A 20,443-nucleotide genomic window follows, 5' to 3' on the forward strand; every position below is an offset into this window, starting at 1 on the left:
TAAGCAAGGATCAACCCAGATCCACCTGCATGTTTTGATTACAGTGACACCGCAAGAGCACTGTGGCTCCAGCCATGAATCAGAAACCCAGCACGCCACCTCTCACGCAAACACGTAATAAACAGACGGGGCTTCAAACACCCCTCATTTATTATAGTGACGTTTTAAAACCGCTTTAAACGGGAAAATTCGGATTCGTCTAGAGGAACAGGGGCACATCTCTCCACCACCGCAACTAAAAGTCGAGACCGGGGGAGGACTGGGCTCATCGCTACAGATCGGCCCACCCCCAGTCCGCTCGGACTCTGCGCAGTTTGGGGGCAGGTTTCCGGCGTGGAGGCTTCCAGCCCTGCCGCCAGCAGGCCCGCCGCCCCACGCCGCCCCGCCTCGCTTCGCGGCGGAGCTCCGCCTCCCATCCGCGCTGCAGGCGGAGGGCTACGGGTTACGGGCTGAGCCGTGCCTGCAACGACGTCTCTCCTTTCAGTCGCCCGACCACCCGCCGGCACCCAGCCCCGCTCTCCCCAGCAGCCTGTTCCCGGCGGACTGGGGCTGCTTCTCAGCGTCGGCTTCCCCTGCAGCCTGGAGGCTCCCAATATGAGCTGCATCGTTCGCGCTGAGAGACAGAAGGTAGGGGCAGTGGGCCGCGAGTGGCGGCGGTGCGGCGGACAGGCGGCGGCCGGGAGCGCGGCCCTTTGTTCCGGCGTGGGGCGCGGCGGTAGCGCGGCTTCTTCTCTTCTTCCCTTCCCTCCTGTCGCCGAGGGAGCGAGCGCCCCCGCTTGCCCGCCGCTGTCTGGGGCCGTTCTCCGCGCCTTTTTCACGTTCCGGAGTTGAGAGTCGTGCCGAGGCGGAGCGGGGCGAATCGCACTGCGACCGGCGGCCGCAACTTGGGGGGTGGGAGAGGGGCGCCGGAGGGCGCCGCGGAGCACGGTCCGGCCGCGGGGCGAGGCGGCGGCGCCGGTCGGTGGGGCTGCGGGGCTGATGGCCGCCTGCGGCCGCACGCGTCGTTCCCCGGCTCTTCCGGACGGATGGAAAAGATTTCCGGTTGCGTACAAATGATCGGGGAGTGAGGGGGAGCCGGGGGAAGAGAGAAATCCGCGCGAAGGGAGGCGTTGGGGAACGGAAAGATCGGGTTTGAAGAGGCCGCGGGGTTGGTACCGCGTAGGAGGGCTGTACCTCGAACTGGAGGCCGGCTGTGCCTGCGGCGCTGGAAGCACGGGACTGGTGGCTGAAGCGGGGAGCGGCTCCGGCTGCGAGCGCGGCGTTGCGCGGCCGTTGGAGCGGAGGGGCGCTGCTGCGGGGCTCTGCTGCGGGAAATGCTGCTTCCAGGCCTTCCCGACGTACGCTTCTGCACTTGGAGCGCCTTAAACTGCTCGCTCGTAAGGACGGCCCAAAAACTGAATTTCCTTGTACTGTACGTGAAACACACGTATCTGCTTCGGAGAATGTACCTCCTCCTTCGGTCCTTCACCACTTCCGGTGATGCTTTGTGCCTCTGTCCATTGGTGGTCTGTGACGAGGACACTGCTTAGATTGACTTGCAGCAAACTGAGTCTCCAGTTACAGCTTGTAGTTACTGACAATACGAAATTTGTAATGAAAAACAACCAAAAAGCGAATGTGCAAAGGAAAATTGACACAACATCCACTAGCGCTAACTTAAATGACATCTCTGATGTAAAGAAGTTGAGTCTCTTCAGTGGTGTCGATATGCATCTTAGTCTATAATATTTTACCCAAATACCGACTCACACATGAATCTACATTCTGACACAGGAGTGAGCTGCAGGTGCTGCAGCTCTGACCCGTGTTTCTTCTGCATGAGGCTGTGAAAAGCCAGAGGGGCCATGGTGAGCAAGAAGTTTTCAGGAACACCAGCCACAGTGCTGAGTTCCATTCCACTGTGTCCAAGCTGTCACTCATTCTATCACCAAGCATCAATTGAAAAAATAATGTTTTGGTGGGAAGTTGGAGAGGTAGTGCCTTTAATTGGCAAATGTTAAAAACCAATAGCTTTGACTCTTTGGGCCAGTGTGGGCCTGAGACTGCTGCATGGAACAGTGGTGGTGCAGGCATTTTATTGAAGTTATTCGTATAGTTGCAGATTGAAATCTTCCCAAAGGTTTGTTAGGTAATTAACAGCAATTCCAATGAATGTCGAGCAAGGGAACACTTGTCTGGATGTGGCAGCACTATGTGTCATTTGCTGTTGGTAGCTGGAGACCTCAGATGGGTGAGTGAGTGGCTGAGCTCAACTGAGAGCCCTGGCTGAGAGCTGTGGGGGACAGGGGCTGGGTTCAGCTGGTATCCCAGGTACTCCCTGCCCAGCTGCAGTGCTGCTAGGCTCCTGCAGCTGCACGGCGTCTGGAGTTGGGAAGTCAGGGATCTCTGCTCTGTCCTGAGCGGCTGAAAGTCTGCACTTAAGCTAATTCATTGTAACTCTTGTGTCCTAACTGCATTTTTTTTACCAATACTATGTTTCAAATAAGGGGAATCTTCCAGGGAAGCACATAGGCCAGGCTGTTGGCTTTGTTTTTAGGAAATGAAATGTTTTGCTTTAGGAACTGAGTCTGTACCTGTTTTGCCAACAAGGGAGAAGTGCTGACTTCCAAACAGTTCGTGTTGAATAATAGTTGGTACTATACTAGTGGTATCACTGCCGTCCCAGAGCAGCTCTCCTCGGTGCGCTTCTGCTTCTCCAGCGGCCAGGTGTAACTTTTGTGCGCGGGGCTGCTGGTGGCCCCGCCGGCCTCGGCTGGCAGCTGAGCCGCTGCCGAGCTGCTCGGAGGCTGCGTGGCTGCGGCTCCCGGCCGCCCCCTGGAGCAGGCGGTGCGCTGCTGTGCTGCCGGCAGCGCTGGGGACTTGGCCTTGTTTCCGAGATGGAAAGAGCTGCGCCCGTTTTCAGGAACGTGATTCCGAATGCCACATTTAATCTGTTGCTGCAAAGATGGTTTTGGAACGCAGGCGGTTGAAGAGGTTGATACTTTCCTGAGGCAGCAGCGGGGTCATGGAAAGTTCCAGAGTGGGCCTTTGCTGCCTGCTCCCTCCCCGCTGCTGCTCCTCCTCTCCTCCCCTCCCTGAAAAGCTCAGTGTAAACGACTTGCCCACATGCAGCACCGCAGCAGCCTGGCCCAGGATGCAGCGCCTGTGGCTCCACTGCTTGTCTTCGGGCAGTGAAGAGACTTGTTAGCCGAGTGGTTGTCAGAAAGAGCGTCCAGCTCTGACTTTTTCCATGTTTTGTTTGGAAGTGCCCAGGACTGGAGACATTCCCTGTTGCTTCAGACATGTCTATAGTCCATCTTCAGCCCATTTTAGGCATTTAGGAGAAGGATACAAGTAGATGAGTCACGGGAAAAGAAAAAGATAGGAGGCATATGGAGTGGCTTTTTTTTTTTTTATGTAATAGTTCTTGTTGTGTTACATAGGGATTGTCTACTTGTGTAAGGAAGCACTAATGTCTAGGTACAGAAAGCACTGAAGTTAGGCTTGTCTCTCTCTATGGATACACAGAAGAATACAGTTCACCTCCCATTGGGCAGGTAGACATGCTGTGGGTATGGATTCTATAGGTTGTCTCACCTTTGTAATGGAAATCTGGGTTGAGCAGGGCTGAGGAAATTCTTCAGGAGACCTGAAGTTTGACCTGACGGTATACAGCTGTGTTGTGATTTGTCCTTACTTGATAACTTCTCCTTTATTGCAGATTACGATGCACGATTATCACAGAAGAAATTCATGTCTATAGCTTTTAAGGACTTGATTACATCATCTTCAAGCCTGGTAGTTTTGGAATCCATATTGCAGCTGCAACAACAAGTTTGCTTTTGCGTTTAAATAAATATCTTTCCTATTAGAAGATATTGAAGTGCTCTGATTAACCACAGGGATACCACTGAAATATTGTAAGATTTCCCAGTTGCAAATTTACAGTCATATATTTGCTAGGTAAGTTACTACTGTTAGCTGTGATCCTCAGAGTTTTGCTGAAATTCTGTGACTAAAAACTTGATGTCACTTTTATTTTTGTTTGCATTCAACAAAGCACAACAGTTGAAAATGTCTGCAAACTGAAACACTTCTGGGACTGTTGTCAGATTGGATCAAATACTTTCTGTAGTCAGTGAGGTGAAAACAAGTGGATTCAAGCTGCAGTTACTTGTGTAGGCCTTGCTATTTGTGGCACTTATATTTTGTCAGAGGTGGCTTCTCTTAAACTTCAAATGGAAATGCAGGTCATTGCCGATAGTGTTAGTAGCATCCCATGAACTCTTTCCTCTAAAACTGCTCAGGAAATCCTTCTTCTGCAAACATTGGCAACTCAGATTCGAGAGAGAAATTCAGCATGCCATCTCAGGCTTTTTTTTTAAGTATTCTTAATTAGCTTCCTGTTTGCAAAGTGGACTTTTCCTAAAGTACTTGACAAAATGAAAATTAATTAAATGATAATGAAACAGCTTTCAAATTCAAAAGTTGGTTTTCTGAAGTTATTTTTCCGATTTTGACCCTGTGTGTTTGTGGTGGCACCTTTGTGTACGGGCGAGATGCTCTGGGAAGTTACTTTGGCTTCACAGTGACTTAGATTTATGGTGGTTTTATTGATGCTGATGTTCTTTCATAATTTTCAGCTACTCTTATGGTTAAATACTTAAGTTGTTACTCTCAAAATATAAACAAAATTTGAGACATGTTTTTTTCTGTAGCTGTTCTGCTTCCCTTGTTAACTTAAATTCTCAGTTCTTAGTTTTCATTGTAGCTGCTCTTCAGGTCTGTGCAAATGTGAAGCTGGCTGATACAACGCCTTGTGCCAGTGGCAATGATTTGGTCTTTACAGAAGGCCATAAAGCTGTTTTTGTGATCCACAGGTCTTTCACAGCACCTGGTTTTGGAGCTGTTACCTGCTGAAGTGATGTGCACTACCTTTTGGTTATTTATCCTACTTTATTTTAAAAAGTTATGGCTCGCCTCACTCTGAAAAATCATCGATCTGGTCAGTCCAGAGAATTGTTGTCAGAACACCCTGCAGTGGTAGAACTCTTAGAGTTTGTGTTTTGAGGGAGAGGCAGCTTTGAAACAGTTATGGCCAATGTCCAGTGTCAAAAACAGTCTGTACTTCTGTAAGTAAAGCAAAATGTTATATCTGTAAATGACACACATTCTGTTTTCAGCCAGACCAACGCCAAAATGATTCCTAATGGATATCTGATGTTTGAAGATGAAAATTTCATCGAGTCATCTGTTGCCAAACTAAATGCCTTACGTAAGAGCGGTCAGTTCTGTGATGTCCGACTCCAGGTAATTCTTTTCTCTTCAGAACGGTGGTTGTGTTTCTTTATTCTTTACAGCACGTAAAGCCATATGTTTGTGCTGGGATGTAGTATCAGCTGTGATGCTCTGTTTTGGCTTTTGGAGAAGAGCAGTGTTGATAACACACTGATGTTGAGTTGTTGCCGAGCAGTGCTACGCAGAGCCAAGGATGTTTCAGCTTGTCCTGCACTGCCAGTGAGGGGCTGGGAGGGGGTGGGACCAGGACAGCTGCTCTAAGCTGCCCATGGGGATCTTCTGTACCACATGGCATTGCCTGGAAAACTGAAACTGAAGGGAGTTGGTTGAGCGGAGTGAGGACTGCTGGGTGTGCTTGGCTGGTGCTGAGCAATTGCTTGTGCTTTGCTTGTTTTGTAAATGCATTTATGTTATTGCTGTTATTTCTCTCCTTTCTCTCTATGAGATAGCTCATATCTTAACCCACAGGTTCTTCCTTTCCTTTTCTGATTCTCTCCTCTCCCACTGGTGGAGGGATGGTGAGCCAACTGCTGGGTAGCGCTGGGTGGCCGGGAGGGTTAAACCACAGCAATAATTTTTCCTCAAAAATCCATGTTAAAAAAGTAGAGTTCAGGTACTACTTTGAGAGGAGCAATGTGCCATGCTAATGTGTTCTTCTCAGGATGTAAACTGAAAACTATTGCTTCTAAAGTAAAATACAAAGTAATTGAACTGTGCTATTCATTTGGGTAAGCCCTTATGCTGCTATAATAGGGATGTGTTTAGAAGAACTCTTACAGTTCTTATTTGTATTTTAAAGGTGTGTGGGCATGAGATGCTGGCGCACAGAGCTGTGCTAGCATGCTGCAGTCCCTACCTGTTTGAAATCTTCAATAGTGATAGTGATTCTCATGGAATTTCTCATGTCAAATTTGATGATCTCAATCCAGATGCTGTTGAAGTTCTGCTGAATTATGCCTATACTGCTCAGTAAGTATTCTGAGAATTTAGAGAGGACAGACTTGAATTTTGAAAAATCAAAGTAGTGAAGTTATATTTCTTTCAATAGGTTGAAAGCTGATAAAGAACTGGTGAAAGACGTTTATTCTGCAGCAAAGAAGTTGAGGATGGAAAGAGTAAAGCAGGTACAGTTCCTAGCTGTTCCACATGTCCTGTATGGTTTCTCAGGCAGGCAGTGCTAGGCTTTTTGGTGTCAATGGGATGAAAAATGGACTGTGGAGAAAGTGCCTGGGGGGATGAGCTTCTGTTTGTATTGGTTTGAGTGATGTCAGCATGTGTTTTATCTTTGTGCCAAAGGCTCTCTGAAGCTGTTTTTATTTGTGTGCTTGTGTAAGTAAAATGGTGTATGAATTGTAGCTGGCTCCATTTGTGGGGGGCAGTGAAGTGCGTGGTTGTTTTGGGGGGCATAGTGAATCTGGTATGCAAAAAAGGTGTTGCTGAATGTTAAGGTTGCTCCTGCTTGGCTTTAGAAATGCTCATTCTTGCTTCAAATGGGGATTTTAACAAGAGAATTGGGATTTGTGTCTACACTCAATTGCAGATAGGCAGTTTTGAATAGATAGAGAAGTTTTGAATAGTAGAAAAAGATGGGATCAGAATATCATGTCAGTAACTTTTGTGTGTATATGACTTTTTTTTTAAATAAATATATGCTTTAATGGAAGGGGACACTTCATTTACAGCAACCAGCGCAGGGGGCATAGCAACAGACAGTCACTGTTCTGCTGTCAGAAGTGAGTTGTTGTATGTAGGAATGGATAATTTATACATACCAAGACCTTGCAAACTAAGATGTAGCGTTGTTTCTGAAAGGTCTGTGGTGACTACTTGCTCTCCAAGATGGATGTTCAGAGCTGCATCTCTTACCGAAACTTTGTAAGCTGCATGGGAGACTCGCGCTTGTTGAGCAAGATTGATGGCTACATTCAGGAACATCTTCTGCAGATTTCAGAACAGGAGGAATTCCTCAAGCTTCCACGGTTAAAGGTTAGCTGAAGTTTGTAGACATAGTTATATTGTGGGATTCTGGGCAATGGGAAGGAATTTTCAGATCAGCTTTCCAAAAAGTTTTCCAAGGAGCTATTATTTAATTTTTCTACTTCTAGTTAGGAGGCCACAGCATGATGAGTTTTACCAACAACATAAGCATTCTGCCTGTATTAATATTCACGCTTAACTGCAGAGAGTACATGCATCCTGCTTTAACATAAGTGATAACTGCAGCTGTACTTAAATGTACTTCGGAGTTTTTGCTGCACAGTCTGAGAGCTCCAGCTGTCTTATAGCTCTGCAGTACAGTGAGAGTTACTCTCACAATGTAAAGTATGGTATGCTAGGATAAAACCTGTAGAGCAAATCATCCAGTAATGCTTTCCTCTTCTATTTAAAGCTTGAAGTAATGCTTGAAGACAATGTTGGCCTGCCCAGCAATGGCAAATTGTACACAAAGGTAATCAACTGGGTACAGCGCAGCATCTGGGAAAATGGAGACAGCCTGGAAGATCTGATGGAAGAGGTTAGTCTTTAAGAAAATGGGGCTAAACACTTTTTTTTTTTTTTTTAATTATTATAAAGGATGAACCCTTTTTCTTTTTTTTTTTTCTTTCCATTTTTTTAAACTATGACCCTCAAGAATTTAAATTTTACTGTAGGTACCCCTAAGCTGAGAAACTGGGGGGGTATTCAGGTGAGCTGAATGAACTGTTCAGTCTGGTCTTCTGCTTTCGTTTTTTGCTCGCCGTGTGCTGTATAGTACCCAAATAAGTTGCAAGTATCTTGCTTTAGAGCTGGGGAGGTGGTACTGAAACGTGCTGTAGGTCTTGATGCTTTCCTTTGCAGGTTTTGCTTGTAAATAAAAAGTAGGTAAAAGCTTCTAATGGTTGTTCCTCCCCATTGATTTATCTCCCCATAGGTTTATTAACAAAACTAGGATACCAAGGCTGAAGAATCAAGAAGAACCCTCAAGTGTATTGACACGTACAGAAGCAGCAGTCCTGCCCCAGTTCTCCTAAGAAAATCCACTGTGGGCAGAGAACGATGATGATGATTTAATGGTGTTTACTTACTCATTTACAGGATACATTATTTTAAAAGTTTTGTGTTATTAAATGGCTTTGCTTATGAATACTAATAGAAGATGTAGCCCAGACAGTTGTTAATGTAAAAATTAGTGGGGAATCCAAATTTCTAATTGGCTGGAAAAAAAAAAAAAAAAAAAAAGGACTTCAGAAATATCCATGAAACATCAAAATTGTCCCAGTTTGTTCTACAGGCACAATAAACCTTGAGAAACGTTTGTATAGGCAAAAGTAGATGTTGATGCTGTCATATTCTCAGTGTACATTTCCTCTGGGAATAACTCTTTTTAAGCTTTGCTCATATTGAAATTCGGATGCGTTTCACTGAAACAATTGCATCTGATGTTTAGATGTGGATAGCAGTTTCCTCCTCTGCTTAAATTTGTGTTGTCTCCCCTCATCCCCATTCCTTTCTTTCAAGAGTCCATTGTTGGCTTTTCTTAATTTCTTTTGGTCAAGATAAATATGTCTATTTTTCAAAGCAGAAAACTTGTTTGTGGGGATAACAGATACTTGCATGAGATTGTGAATTTATGTAAATCTGAAATCTGCAAATTAATGTACTTCTCGCTTGTCTAATGTTTCTGTGCTGGAAAACTCAATAGAAGTCCTTGGAGACAGAAGATTTCTTTCAAGCTGAAAAAGTAAGGAACCTTCATCCAATGTTTGATGATTGCTGCCATGACATCTGCTTCCTTTTAGTTTTGTCATTCTGCTAGATTGAGATGAGATGACAAGAAGTATGCTGGCGACTGCCTTTTGTTAATCTGCCTGTAGCCACGTGGCAGCAGGAGCGGAAGCCAATGGGTAATCTGTTGTTGTTTTTGCAGGTTCAAACGCTGTACTACTCAGCTGATCACAAGCTGCTTGATGGAAATCTGCTAGATGGACAGGCTGAGGTGTATGGCAGTGATGATGACCACATTCAGTTTGTGCAGGTACAAATTGCAGACAGACAGAGGTAATGCCAGATAGACTGGAACAGTTCACAGCAGCCTGAAGTCTTGTGTACCATAGCAGAAGAAGTAACTGTCATGGTGAAATACAGGACAAGAAAGTGTATCTAGATCAAGAAGGCTTGGAAGCAAATATTTAGAGTCTGTTGCTGGGTATCCATTGGTTTCCATCAGACTGACTCAAAGTGAGCCTGTGCAAAAGAGTGCTTTAGGTTTGATGGTTTCACTTTGAAATAGGCCTTAGGCTGTTAGGAGGAAAAAAAGGTAGGGAAAAAAAAATCTGTAGCAGATTAGTTGCAGCTTAGTAGGGATGTCTAGGAAATCATCTCCAGGACACTGGAAGAACTCTGCATGACATGCAGTTTTCCTGCTCACAAGAATGAGATGCATCTTAAAATCTCAGCACCGAAAAATATTCCAGACATAAATTCTAATAGTTGAGCTGCCAGCATCTGTGTCTTGTGTTCATCTGTACTGATAATACGCAAGAGAAATTTTGAAAAGCAGCAGGAAATGGTTTCTGATCAAGAGAGAGATGATGCTTTGTGTACAAATCAGTGTCATGCTTTTTGAGAAGAGTCCTTTTTACAAAATCCTTTTTATAACAAGAACTCGGTATTTCAGAAACTGGAATCCAGCTTTTTAGAAACGTGGGCAGCCAAGAGAATGTGAAAAACCCACAGGCAGTGAGTGTGGGAAAAACTGATGATAAAATTTGAGTTACAGGTGTTATAAATTCTGTGGCTGTTAAGGCAGCTTAAGGAAAAGAGAACAAAGTTTTAATTGAATGAAGATTCAGAAGAAGCAGACCATCCACAAGCAAATTGCTTTTCATGTTGAGCCAAATACAGCTGTTAAACTGTACTGCATGGTTGTCATGAGTGGTGCAGTCTGGAAATTTTGTGACAGTTTCTATAGAAGTAAGACTGCAAGGAGCTGCAGGGACACCAGAAACTTCGATATTGAGGTTATATAATCTTTGTTCCTAAACAGAACAGGCAAGAATTTTAACTTCTGTGTTTGGTTTTCACAATTTAGAAAAAGTCTGAACAGTCCAGCTAACTGTGCAGCATAGTCTGAAATGAGAAAGTTTGTCTTTTCTTGATAAATCACAGTACAAATTTATTGAAGAAGAAAAGGAAGCAGAAATCTCTCGGTGGGAAGTATCAAGGGGTTAAAAACCAGAAAGCCAATCTGAACACGGAGCAGAAATAAGTTAATTTGTCTCCATAGAATGAAGAGGGTAGTTAATAATCTCTTCCAAATAGCTTTATACAATTAATTTCCAGATACAGGGTTTTCGAGTTTGTAAGTCACTTGTCTCAGATTGAAGTGGATTTTCCTTTTGGTTTGAAATTCTTGCTAGTGATGCATATTGTCTAGGAATTAGCAGTGATTTCTGGTTGCACAGTGGGAGTACAAAGGTGCAAGCAAGGTGTCCTCTTGAATCGTTCTGCATTAGCTGAGAGAGGAGAAGGTAGAAGGAGGTGCAGTCTCTGGCTAGGTTTCTGTAGCTGCCTTTTGATTTTGCAGAAGAAGCCACCACGTGAGAATGATCACAAGCAGATAAGTAGCAGCTCCTCTGGAAGTCTTTCTCCAAATGCTACTGTGCACAGTCCTAAGCATGAATGGAAGATGATTGCTTCAGAAAAAACTTCAAGTGAGTATCAGAGGAAGAGGGGAGGTTGTCTAAGGGATGCATTATGTACCTGGCTCCCTTCCAGTCTGCAGGGATTCCACGTCTGTGAAGGTGTTCGTTCTTGCCGAAGATTTGAATCGAGTAATCTGCCCAGTAGTGTGTGGGCCATTTCTAATATAACTGGGGCCTGCATTTTGGTTACATATCAAGGGGCATCTGGAATCTTGTAGTGTGTACACTTGACCCAGAAAGTCCTGAGGAGGTGGGCAGTTTGGTTAATTAGCAGAGCTATTTGCTGTGCATTGGAGGAGACTCCTGCCATTACTTTAGATTACTGTCGTATGTGTTAGTAGCACACAGTGTTTTTTAGTAACCAGGCTAACACTTGAAACTAATAACCATAAAAAATAGTACAAAAGGCTCTTTACACTTAGGAGAGAGGCATGGCCAAAAGGACCTAACTGGCAGTCTGGTCTTCCTTTCTGTTCTCTTTGCTGTAGGCAACACGTACCTGTGTCTGGCAGTTCTGGACAGTGTTCTGTGTGTGATCTTCCTGCACGGCCGTAGCAGCCCTCACAGCTCTCCCACAAGCACGCCACGCCTGCTGAAGAGTCTGAGTTTCGAGCTGCAGCCAGACGATTTAATAGAGAAGCCCATGTCTCCCATGCAGTATGCTCGGTCAGGGTTGGGCACAGCTGAGCTTAATGGCAAGCTAATTGCTGCAGGTAAAATAAACACTAACCGTTCTTTTATATAATAGTAACAATAATAAAATTGCTTGATCTGGGGGGGGCTCAGTAAGCAAGTGAAGCAATTAATCTTTGGAAATTTGGTACCATTTAATGTTTTGCCTTTTCTGTTAGGTGGCTACAACAGAGAGGAGTGTTTGCGTACAGTGGAATGCTATGATCCACAGAAGGACGCATGGACGTTCATCGCGCCTATGAGAACACCCAGAGCTCGGTTCCAGATGGCCGTTTTAATGGTGTGTGGAGATGAGGTGAAATGTTAAGACTATGTAAATGTAGGTGGGACAAATATTGCAAGCTTCATAAAATGGTAACAAAAGTTGATTGTGTTCACAAGATGAGTAGAGATAATGAGTTGAATTGTTGCCTACTTGTAAGTGAAATGGGAATTCATGTTTTCCATTTAGGGGCAGCTGTATGTTGTGGGTGGGTCAAACGGTCACTCGGATGACTTGAGCTGCGGGGAAATGTATGAGCCAGAAATAGATGACTGGACTCCTGTTCCAGAACTGAGAACCAATCGCTGCAATGCAGGTAATCGATCTGCAGCTGATGAACAGCTTTTGTTTTTTCTTTATTAATTTAATAGCTTGCTTACTCTTATTTCCTGTTACCAATAGGAGTGTGTGCCCTGAATGGAAGATTGTACATTGTTGGTGGTTCAGATCCTTATGGCCAAAAGGGACTTAAGAACTGTGATGTGTTTGATCCCATAACAAAATCCTGGACAAGCTGTGCCCCCCTCAATATCCGTAAGTTTACTGTGCAGATGAGAATAGTAGAATCATGGAATTCCTCAGGTTGGAAAAAGCCTTAAAGATCATCAAGTCTAACCACAACCTGACCACACTACCCCAACTCTAACAGCCCTCCGCTAAATTGCGGCCCTGAGCACCACATCCAGATGGTTGTTGAGTCACCAGGCCTGGATGTGTTTAACACCCCCCTGGGGAGGGAGGGGAAGGAGATTGTAGATTCAAAGCAGCTGAAATTTACAGGTTTTTTTGTTATGGTGTGCTGTTAGTGCAGGGCCTCTGTGCTGAGCTTTACCTTCTGGCATTTGCTTGTAGGGAGACATCAGTCTGCGGTGTGTGAGCTGGGGGGCCACCTGTACATCATTGGTGGGGCAGAGTCGTGGAACTGCTTAAGCAGCGTGGAGCGCTACAATCCTGAGAACAACACCTGGACCCTGATGGCACCCATGAACGTGGCTCGGAGGGGAGCTGGAGTGGCTGTGCATGATGGTAAGCGCACATGGGCTTAAGCAACCTCATTTGCTTCCTGAATTTGTCTTTGAGGAAACATGATAGAAAGAACTTGGCTGTGCCTTTAATGAATTAAAAACTGTGACCAGAAAAATAAATATTTATATATTTATTTTAGGAGCATCAGCTCTGCCCTTTCCTTTCAAGTTATCACACTGCAGATTCCAGACTGTGACTGTTTGAAATTAGGCACTGGAAATTATTTCAGAGAAATCAGCTCTAACGAACAGGATAACCTGGCTGACCAGTGCCATGACTTCAGAGCTCGAACAAGTGAAAGTTTCTGACAGGAAACCTCAAGCTCTTTCATTGTGGTGTGATCTCCCTTGAAAAAGGGAGGCTGTGGTTGGAAATGTAGAGGATGCTTAAAACTCCCATTTTTGTCTCCTTTGGACAGGAAAACTTTTTGTTGGAGGAGGATTTGATGGCTCTCATGCAGTGAGCTGCATGGAGATGTATGACCCTGCTAAAAATGAGTGGAAGATGATGGGAAATATGACCACTCCAAGAAGCAATGCTGGGATTACAACAGTTGCAAACACTATTTATGCTGTCGGGGGATTTGATGGCAATGAATTCCTGAACACAGTTGAAGTCTACAACCCAGAATCAAATGAATGGAGCCCCTACACAAAAATTTACAAGTTTTAAGTGAATTAAATTCCCATTTTAAACTAACAGGCTTAGTGATGTAATTGTGTTTTAGTAGAGGTACACATGTGAATAGGGCTGGGGAGGGCGTAGATGTTGCCAACAGCAACACAGAGCTTTTGCATATTGCATATTAATGTGCTGTACATATTTGTTTTGGGAAGAATATTGAGATGAAGGGGTTTCTGGTATATTTTAGAACTTCATTTTAGTTTTTTTTAAAAGACTTTGAAGATACTGCAAGAGAACCCAGACTGGGCCTGTCATTTCAGGAGCTTCCTCCAGTGTTTGTTTTTGTCACTTTGCACATGAAGCAACTTTCTTTTCTCGCAGAGTGTTCCTGAGGCAGGAAGTGCAAGGACTGGGGAATAGTTTTCTCATCGGGCCTTGTTTCTCTTCAGTAACTGAAACAATCTGTAACAAGCCTTATTTAAACAGATATAATGTTTTTTTGTTTTGTTTTGGTTTTTTTTTGTTTTCTTTTTTTTTGTTTTTTGTTTTTTAATTAAAAAAATATATGCCTGCTACTACCTTATCTTTTATGATTGTCTTTTTATAACAGTTTTTATATACTCAGCAGAGCATTTTATCTGTTGAAATAAAAATGGCAGATAAAGTTATTGAAGCAAGGAGGCAGCCTTGGACTTCACAGTGAATAAGTCCAACGACTGATTTACCTCTGTACGTGAGCTTCTGAGCTTTTGCCTCTGCTACAGCATTGCAACTTAGCATGCAGAACTTTGGTGAGATGGGAATGGAGTTTCTGAACGTGATGTAGCTCTGAGTTTCCAGTATGGGAAGCTTATTTTGGCTCCAAATACTTTGACAAAAATGCAGAGGGTGATTTCTGTACAGCAGTTTTGTTACTATGGTTGACCTAACATTTGTAAAACAAACTTTAAGTGTGGGGTTTTTCTCATGGTTTTTAAACTATTTCTGAGTTGGCAATGAAAATGTATTCATCCGATCTGTTTAGTAACTGTCTTTTTTTTTTTTTCTAATATTACAAATTTAAACTCTGGTAGGACACATCAAGTTATGTGCTCATAGTACTATGTTTAGTTCATTTCTTCTGTTCATACAGATAATGCGTTGGCTTGGATGACTAAATGTGTCTAAATGAGTAGTTTCTGCACATCTAACTCCAGGTGCCAAAAGCATCACTTACGGCTTGCTGATGATGCAAACACATTAAAGGTACCTTTTGGGAAATCCTTGCACCACAGGGTTGTGTGCGGTGTCTTTGTGTTCTGTTCTTTAGTGCTGTAAACTGTCCCTAATTAAAACAGAAGTTCAGGTGTCCCTGTGTGTAGCACCTGTAACTGAGCCATGGACTGAGGGAACCACAAGGGTGAGGGCCTCCACGTGCCTCCCACCATGCTGATGGTACTCGCACCTGGCTTGAGGAGAACCACTGTGCTTGTCCCAGGGAGCTGCAGCAGCTGCCAGCTGCCTCCTTGCTACGTCCAGCTGCTGCTCAACTCAAGAAAACTGCTGCTTTGTGTTCTGTGTAAATGGAAGTGAGGTGATGTAACAGGAGCTGAGGTGAGAAATCAGCCCCACAACTGCAGCATTGTAAGAAATTCTGCACTTCAGGCGTGTTCCAAAGTATCAGTCAAGTAGCTGTGGGAAATAAAGCCTGTGGTGCTTTGGATGCATGGATGCTTATGGTGGCACTGCATTCTGAATTTACTGCTTTGACTCGCATCTCTACAAGGCTACAAGTACTACTAGGAACAGGCTTCAGCTACAGTCCTTCTGTTTCACATCCCAGAACATGTTAGTAGAATGCTAAGGCTATTTAGTGAAGCAGAGAAACTGAAGAGAATTATTGTTATCCCAAGCTCTAAAACGGAGTGTATTCTAACAAGGAGAGTCTGCATGAGAAATCCAAAGTAGTTGTGGTGATCAGTCTTCCTCCAAAGTTTATCAGAGCTGTGAGCCTTCCTCCTTGGTTAAGCAAAGCAAATACAGTGTGCTTAAGTGGCTCTAGTTTCCTACTTGTGTGGTACAAACTATCAGGAAAGCAACTTAGACAGCTATGGGACAACAATTTCAGTGAAAATATCCCCCAAAATGAATAACTTTTAGAGGCCATAAGCTTCACTTCAGTTAAGGAGGAGAAATGCACTAGATTGCTCTCCAGGGAGTTAGGCAGAGTGAGAAAAGAGTTGATGAAAGCAATGCTGTCATTGAGAATTAACTGACATTCATTATAACAATATATTAAATTTTTATAGTAAACATTTTACAATCCAAAAGTTAATATCAAAATAAACACTTGCTGAACTTTACCAGTCATCTGTCTCTGTACAAATACATAAAAGAGGTAGGTTTAAAGACCACAGCAGCTTTGGAAATGGCTTTTAGAAAGTTTTGTTGACTTAATTAAAGCAGTTTTGGAGAGCAACAAACAATAGATTTGAATAGAGTTGTCACCTGAAAGCAGGCAAACCACAAGTACAACACAGAGGGAAAGAGATGACTTTGTAAGAAAAGAGGATGAGAAGAATGAGGAATTCACCGAAAGTGTTTCTCTAGCAAGTTTCTACTGTACGAAGATTAAGTGGATATTTTAAAAAGAAAAACACCACTTTCAATTTGATAACATTTTAAGGTTTTTTTTTTGTTTGTTTGTTTGTTTGTTTTTTAAGTATAATTCCGTTCAGGTTTCAATGCTTTTAACAGATTTGAGTTTTCAATGGAAAAGGTATTCAGGATCTTCTGACAAAAGCACTTAAAGAGAGGCCCAGGACAAACATCTACATGACAGTGAACATCAGTCCACTTCTTTTCTTACCTTCTCTGTCCAGCCTTAGGTAGTGCAGTATGCAGGAGGCTCGCATTGCATTTGTGTTTAAATCCCTCCTAGCTGTAAGAATGGCAAGCATCGTGCCTCTAAGGCTTTGCATTTAACTGTGCTCATTCCACTCCTTTCAAGAGCTTTGAATATCGTATTTTCTATTTTCCCCAGCACTTCCAAAAAAAATCAGCAAAAAAAACCCAGACTAACTGATTTTTCTATATAACCATGTAATCATTAGTAATAGTTCTAACTTCCAACTCACAAAATATCACAAAACTTTTATCAGACCTGAGATCTTCATTTGAAACAGGAAATGCTAATAGTTAAGAGTCAAAAGATCTTTTTTTCTTCCTTCAACTCAATTATAAAAAGCACCGTTGAAGAAAAAAAGAAGGCAGTTTTGGCTTCCTGAATATTCCCTCTCACCGCTCTCCTGTCTTCATTTGGACCAAAATCGAGGGGTGAACACTGTGGTTTCAGACCTTGTGATGTCACAGCCACCCCCTGGTCTTTGCTTCCATGTGTGCAGATGCATGATGCTGCTTGATGCTGTGATGCAGCTCAGCCAGCTGGCAACAGCCCACCTCTAATCTTCCTCTAGAGAAGAAAAGATGGTTATTAGGACACGAGAGACATCATTTTGTAGATAGGAACATTTCAGTATATTGCTTAAAAATTCAAAGGAATAAATTCTACTGTTGCACTTCAATACTGTCAAAAGCAGAGAATACTCAGTATCTCTGGAAATCTGAATGTTACTTTAAAGCAAAAGACTAAATTTATTCCACAGATAGCTAATCATTATGTGCTTTCAGCTGTACTCTGCAATGAAATGTTTAGAAAGGAACAGCCTTGAGGGTACACAGCAAGCATGACTTCATTCTTCTCAACACAAAACTGTCTTCGGCTCATACAAAACACTGCTGTTTCTCACGGGGTGAAAGAGCTACAAGTCAGCTCTGTACATTTCTGTCCCACAGGGTGAACGGGTCCGTCCCAGGCACGCTGCATCAGACTGACGCGGGCATGTGAGAAATCTGAACAGCTTCGCAGTGCACTCATTATCTACACTGCCGTTTCCAATAATGAACGCAAACCTGACCGTATAGGAAGCAGGCCAGTAGGACGAGGTGGTGGAGTTGTCCCTTACGTGGGAGGATGTGCAGCATGTGGAGCTTTGCCTCTGCTGGGCAATTGGCAGAACAGGGGCTGATGGGTACAGATGGCAGCAGACTGATGCTGTGACTGGGATGGCTTTGCCACAGCCTGCCTGATGGGTGGAGAAAGTGGATGAGGCCCTTACAGGCAGCTGCCAGCTACTCTGATGCCTGAGCAGCAGCACAAGCACGGTGCAGGGGAGGAGCCCATGGGAGCAGGTGTGCGGCCAGGCCTGACAGGACAAGAACTGAAACAGAGATGTGGCTGAGCATAGTGCCCTGGCACAGGCTGCATGGAGGCTGGGTAGCCACTCCTCAGGCTGCCCACTTGGGTGTGACACTAGGTGACGTGTTCATGGGCCCTGCTGAGCAAGGAGGTCAGGCTGGGTCATCCCCAGAGGCCTCTTCTACCTCAGCCATCCCGCAGTTCTGTTCTGTTACAGAAGCATAGGACACTCCCGGTTGGAAGGGCCCACGAGGATCGTGGAGTCCAGATCTGGGCTCCACACAGGACCACCCCAATCCAAATCCTGGCAGGTCACAGCTAAATCTTATCTATACCACAGATAGCACGTAAGGGGAACTCTGAAGAAAATATTTACCCACCTTTTAATAACCACTTTTGGTTTATTATAAGTAAATATTTTTTGGCTTTTTAAGAACTCCACTGAACTGGGATTTACAAATCCTGACTACACAAACTCAGGAAAAACTTATGAACCAGAAACTTTCCAGCGAAGAACTAAGACTTGCACATTTATTTCAGACTAATGTTTTTAAGGCCTTGAAAAACATCAGCTGTGCAACAGAACATTTATTTTCCTGCAACTGAACCATAAAAACCCTCCTAAAATAGATACAGTAATCAAAATCTTAAGTTGGCATCTCCATTTTTTTCCACAGTAATTACTAACCACAGAGTAACACACAATAGTGTAATTTATAGCCTTAAGAACAACGGCCACAATGCAGCACACAGCTGCACACATGCCCAGTTTCCGGTGCCACAGGGTTTGAAAACCACAGGCTTTTTTCCTCTGTGGACTTCAGCAAAGTTTTCACAGTGATTACGAGCTCAGTTGCAAAGAGAACTGCAGGTACACTGAAATTAATTTAAATGCTCTTCCATGTTCTAAGCCCCCTTGAATGGATGCTGACTACACTGGCCCTGCCCACTGCAAAACCAGCAGTGCAAAACCAGTACAGCAAGGCAGGCCCAACACCTCCCCTCGTGTCAGACACCTGGACAGCTCTGTGCCAGTGCTGCTGCCTCATCTCTAAGCACATCCTTCCCTCACCCACTCTAGTCTAAAAGCCTATAACAAAATTCTCCCCGTTTGTCTTCTCTATCCCTTTCCTACAGAAGCAATTATTTTACCTAACAGAATAAGTTCTCTTACTGCACTCAGGCCCACACAGTGCACGAAACCCTGCCCAGAACCCACCTGATTGATCGATAAGTGGCTTACCGATACAATTCCTGTGAGACACAATCATAGAGCTCCTCGGCAGAAAATACAATGCTGCTATTTATCTAAAACAAATAACAAAGAATTACTTGCAGTAATTTACCAAGTATTGCACACCAATTAAATTATGCAACTAGTATGACATACCATTACTGTATTACTTAACAGGCTCTCAAGCTGAGACTGTACATAAAAGAAAAAAAGTCACATGCAGCATAAAATCAATTATCACTAACTATTATGAGTGCATACAGTGTGACTGACAAATACCACTCCGGCCCCATTTTCTCACAATTCCTGCAAAAACGCACATCTTCCTTCCTTCTGTAATCCTAAAGCAACCTAAAGAAGTTCTGACTCACTTTAATTCCATGTATACAGTCATTCTATATGTGCAGGGCTGGAAAACAGTAATTTCTTCTATGGGAGAGGACCGAAAATCTGAAATATCTTTGTGTTCACAGGAAAAACACAGATATCCTATTGTAAGCACTTACTCATTTCCTCTTCTTAAAATCCTTCAGCACTGAAAAATTCAAGAAGAGCTAGTAATTTCTGTTTATCCTTTTTTAAATTTTTCTGCCAACTGTAGCCAGTATTCTCCACAGTCGAACGCTCCATCTTCTAAAAATGCTTATTAGCTCAGGCTGTTTTGGTGTCTTCAGCTTCGAGGCTTTTCTTACGAAACATTCATAACAAGTGAGTGCTCCAAAACTCACAGAAGCAACTCTAGTACTAGTATAGATTCTAATAATTTTTGTAGGTTTTGCCCAAGCATACATCTTAGGTCTAATATCCAGTAAAGTAAATAAAAGCTAATCTTCAAAATTCTACCTTAATGGCAATGAACTGCTAAGACAGCTAACCCCCTAAGTACTTTAAATCAAAATGAACTGAAATAGGAGTGCACCTGACAAGATGTTAAAGAAAACTTTATACCTCGAAGCTTATGAGGAAGTTATAGAGTGTCCAAATATCTTGGAAACTACTGTTTGGAGTCAGAACTCTGAAAAAGAAAAGGTTTTGTTTTTTTTAAGTATGCCAAAGGAATCCATGAAATAATTAAAAACCAGCAATCAGATACGCTTCATTAAAAAAAAATAAATTAGTTTCTTTAAACAAAAAATAAATTCTTAATTTTTGAAGATTTTTTCCTCCCACTCATCCCTTTCCATTTCTCAAGCCAGCCGTGTTCGTAGTTTTCTGAAGAAACCCAAGTAAAATGTGTTAATAAGCAAATAAATAACGTTAAATCCTCAGTGAACTTTATTATAGAGGTAGTCTGGAGAGTCACAATAATTCCTCCTGGGTTTATAACATAAGAAGAGGCCTAACATTTGGCTCAAAGCACTACAATATCTTCAAATGAAAGACAATTGTTTAAGGATCAAACACTG

The 20,443-nt window shown here is 43.3% G+C and overlaps 2 protein-coding genes across 7 annotated transcripts in view; one reads left to right on the forward strand and one right to left on the reverse strand.

The window, feature by feature from the left end:
- Window positions 1–503: 503 nt before the first annotated feature.
- Window positions 504–14,839, forward strand: IVNS1ABP (influenza virus NS1A binding protein). Of its 3 annotated transcripts, none has more exons than XM_052665690.1 (15): window positions 504–627; window positions 3,701–3,942; window positions 5,163–5,289; window positions 6,077–6,246; window positions 6,326–6,401; window positions 7,090–7,263; window positions 7,667–7,792; window positions 9,185–9,292; window positions 10,844–10,970; window positions 11,450–11,674; window positions 11,813–11,934; window positions 12,106–12,232; window positions 12,319–12,450; window positions 12,769–12,942; window positions 13,361–14,839. In XM_052665690.1, the coding sequence occupies exons 3-15, from the start codon at window positions 5,179–5,181 to the stop codon at window positions 13,612–13,614; spliced, it is 1,926 nt and encodes a 641-aa protein (XP_052521650.1). In that variant the 5' UTR covers window positions 504–627; window positions 3,701–3,942; window positions 5,163–5,178; the 3' UTR covers window positions 13,615–14,839. The 3 variants fall into 3 exon arrangements, with proteins under 3 accessions (XP_052521650.1, XP_052521651.1, XP_052521652.1); XM_052665691.1 differs by having other exon boundaries at window positions 5,167–5,289; XM_052665692.1 differs by lacking the exon at window positions 3,701–3,942 and having other exon boundaries at window positions 527–627.
- A 988-nt stretch (window positions 14,840–15,827) lies between these two features.
- SWT1 (SWT1 RNA endoribonuclease homolog) overlaps window positions 15,828–20,443 on the reverse strand; it is a 33,465-nt gene continuing 28,849 nt past the window's right edge. For 2 of the 4 annotated variants that reach the window (XM_052665672.1, XM_052665675.1), the window contains 3 exons: window positions 19,986–20,052; window positions 19,047–19,111; window positions 15,828–17,017 (listed from right to left, as the gene is read on the reverse strand). In XM_052665672.1, coding sequence (XP_052521632.1) covers window positions 16,912–17,017; window positions 19,047–19,111; window positions 19,986–20,052 — 238 coding nt within the window. In that variant the 3' untranslated portion in view covers window positions 15,828–16,911. Of the gene's footprint in view, window positions 17,018–19,022; window positions 19,112–19,543; window positions 20,053–20,443 lie in introns of those variants that run through there. The other 2 variants (XM_052665673.1, XR_008202152.1) reach the window with 2 other exon arrangements.

Source organism: Tympanuchus pallidicinctus, unplaced genomic scaffold, assembly GCF_026119805.1.
Source record: "Tympanuchus pallidicinctus isolate F22 unplaced genomic scaffold, pur_lepc_1.0 scaffold7, whole genome shotgun sequence".
Lineage (NCBI taxonomy): Eukaryota > Metazoa > Chordata > Aves > Galliformes > Phasianidae > Tympanuchus > Tympanuchus pallidicinctus.

Excerpts from the sequence above, each read along its gene's own strand:
- IVNS1ABP (XM_052665690.1), top strand. The coding sequence starts at position 5,179 with ATGATTCCTAATGGATATCTGATGTTTGAAGATGAAAATTTCATCGAG. Across the intron at positions 7,793-9,184 it reads TGGAAGATCTGATGGAAGAG|GTTCAAACGCTGTACTACTC; the intron begins GTTAGTCTTTAA and ends TTGTTTTTGCAG. Across the intron at positions 12,233-12,318 it reads AACCAATCGCTGCAATGCAG|GAGTGTGTGCCCTGAATGGA; the intron begins GTAATCGATCTG and ends TGTTACCAATAG.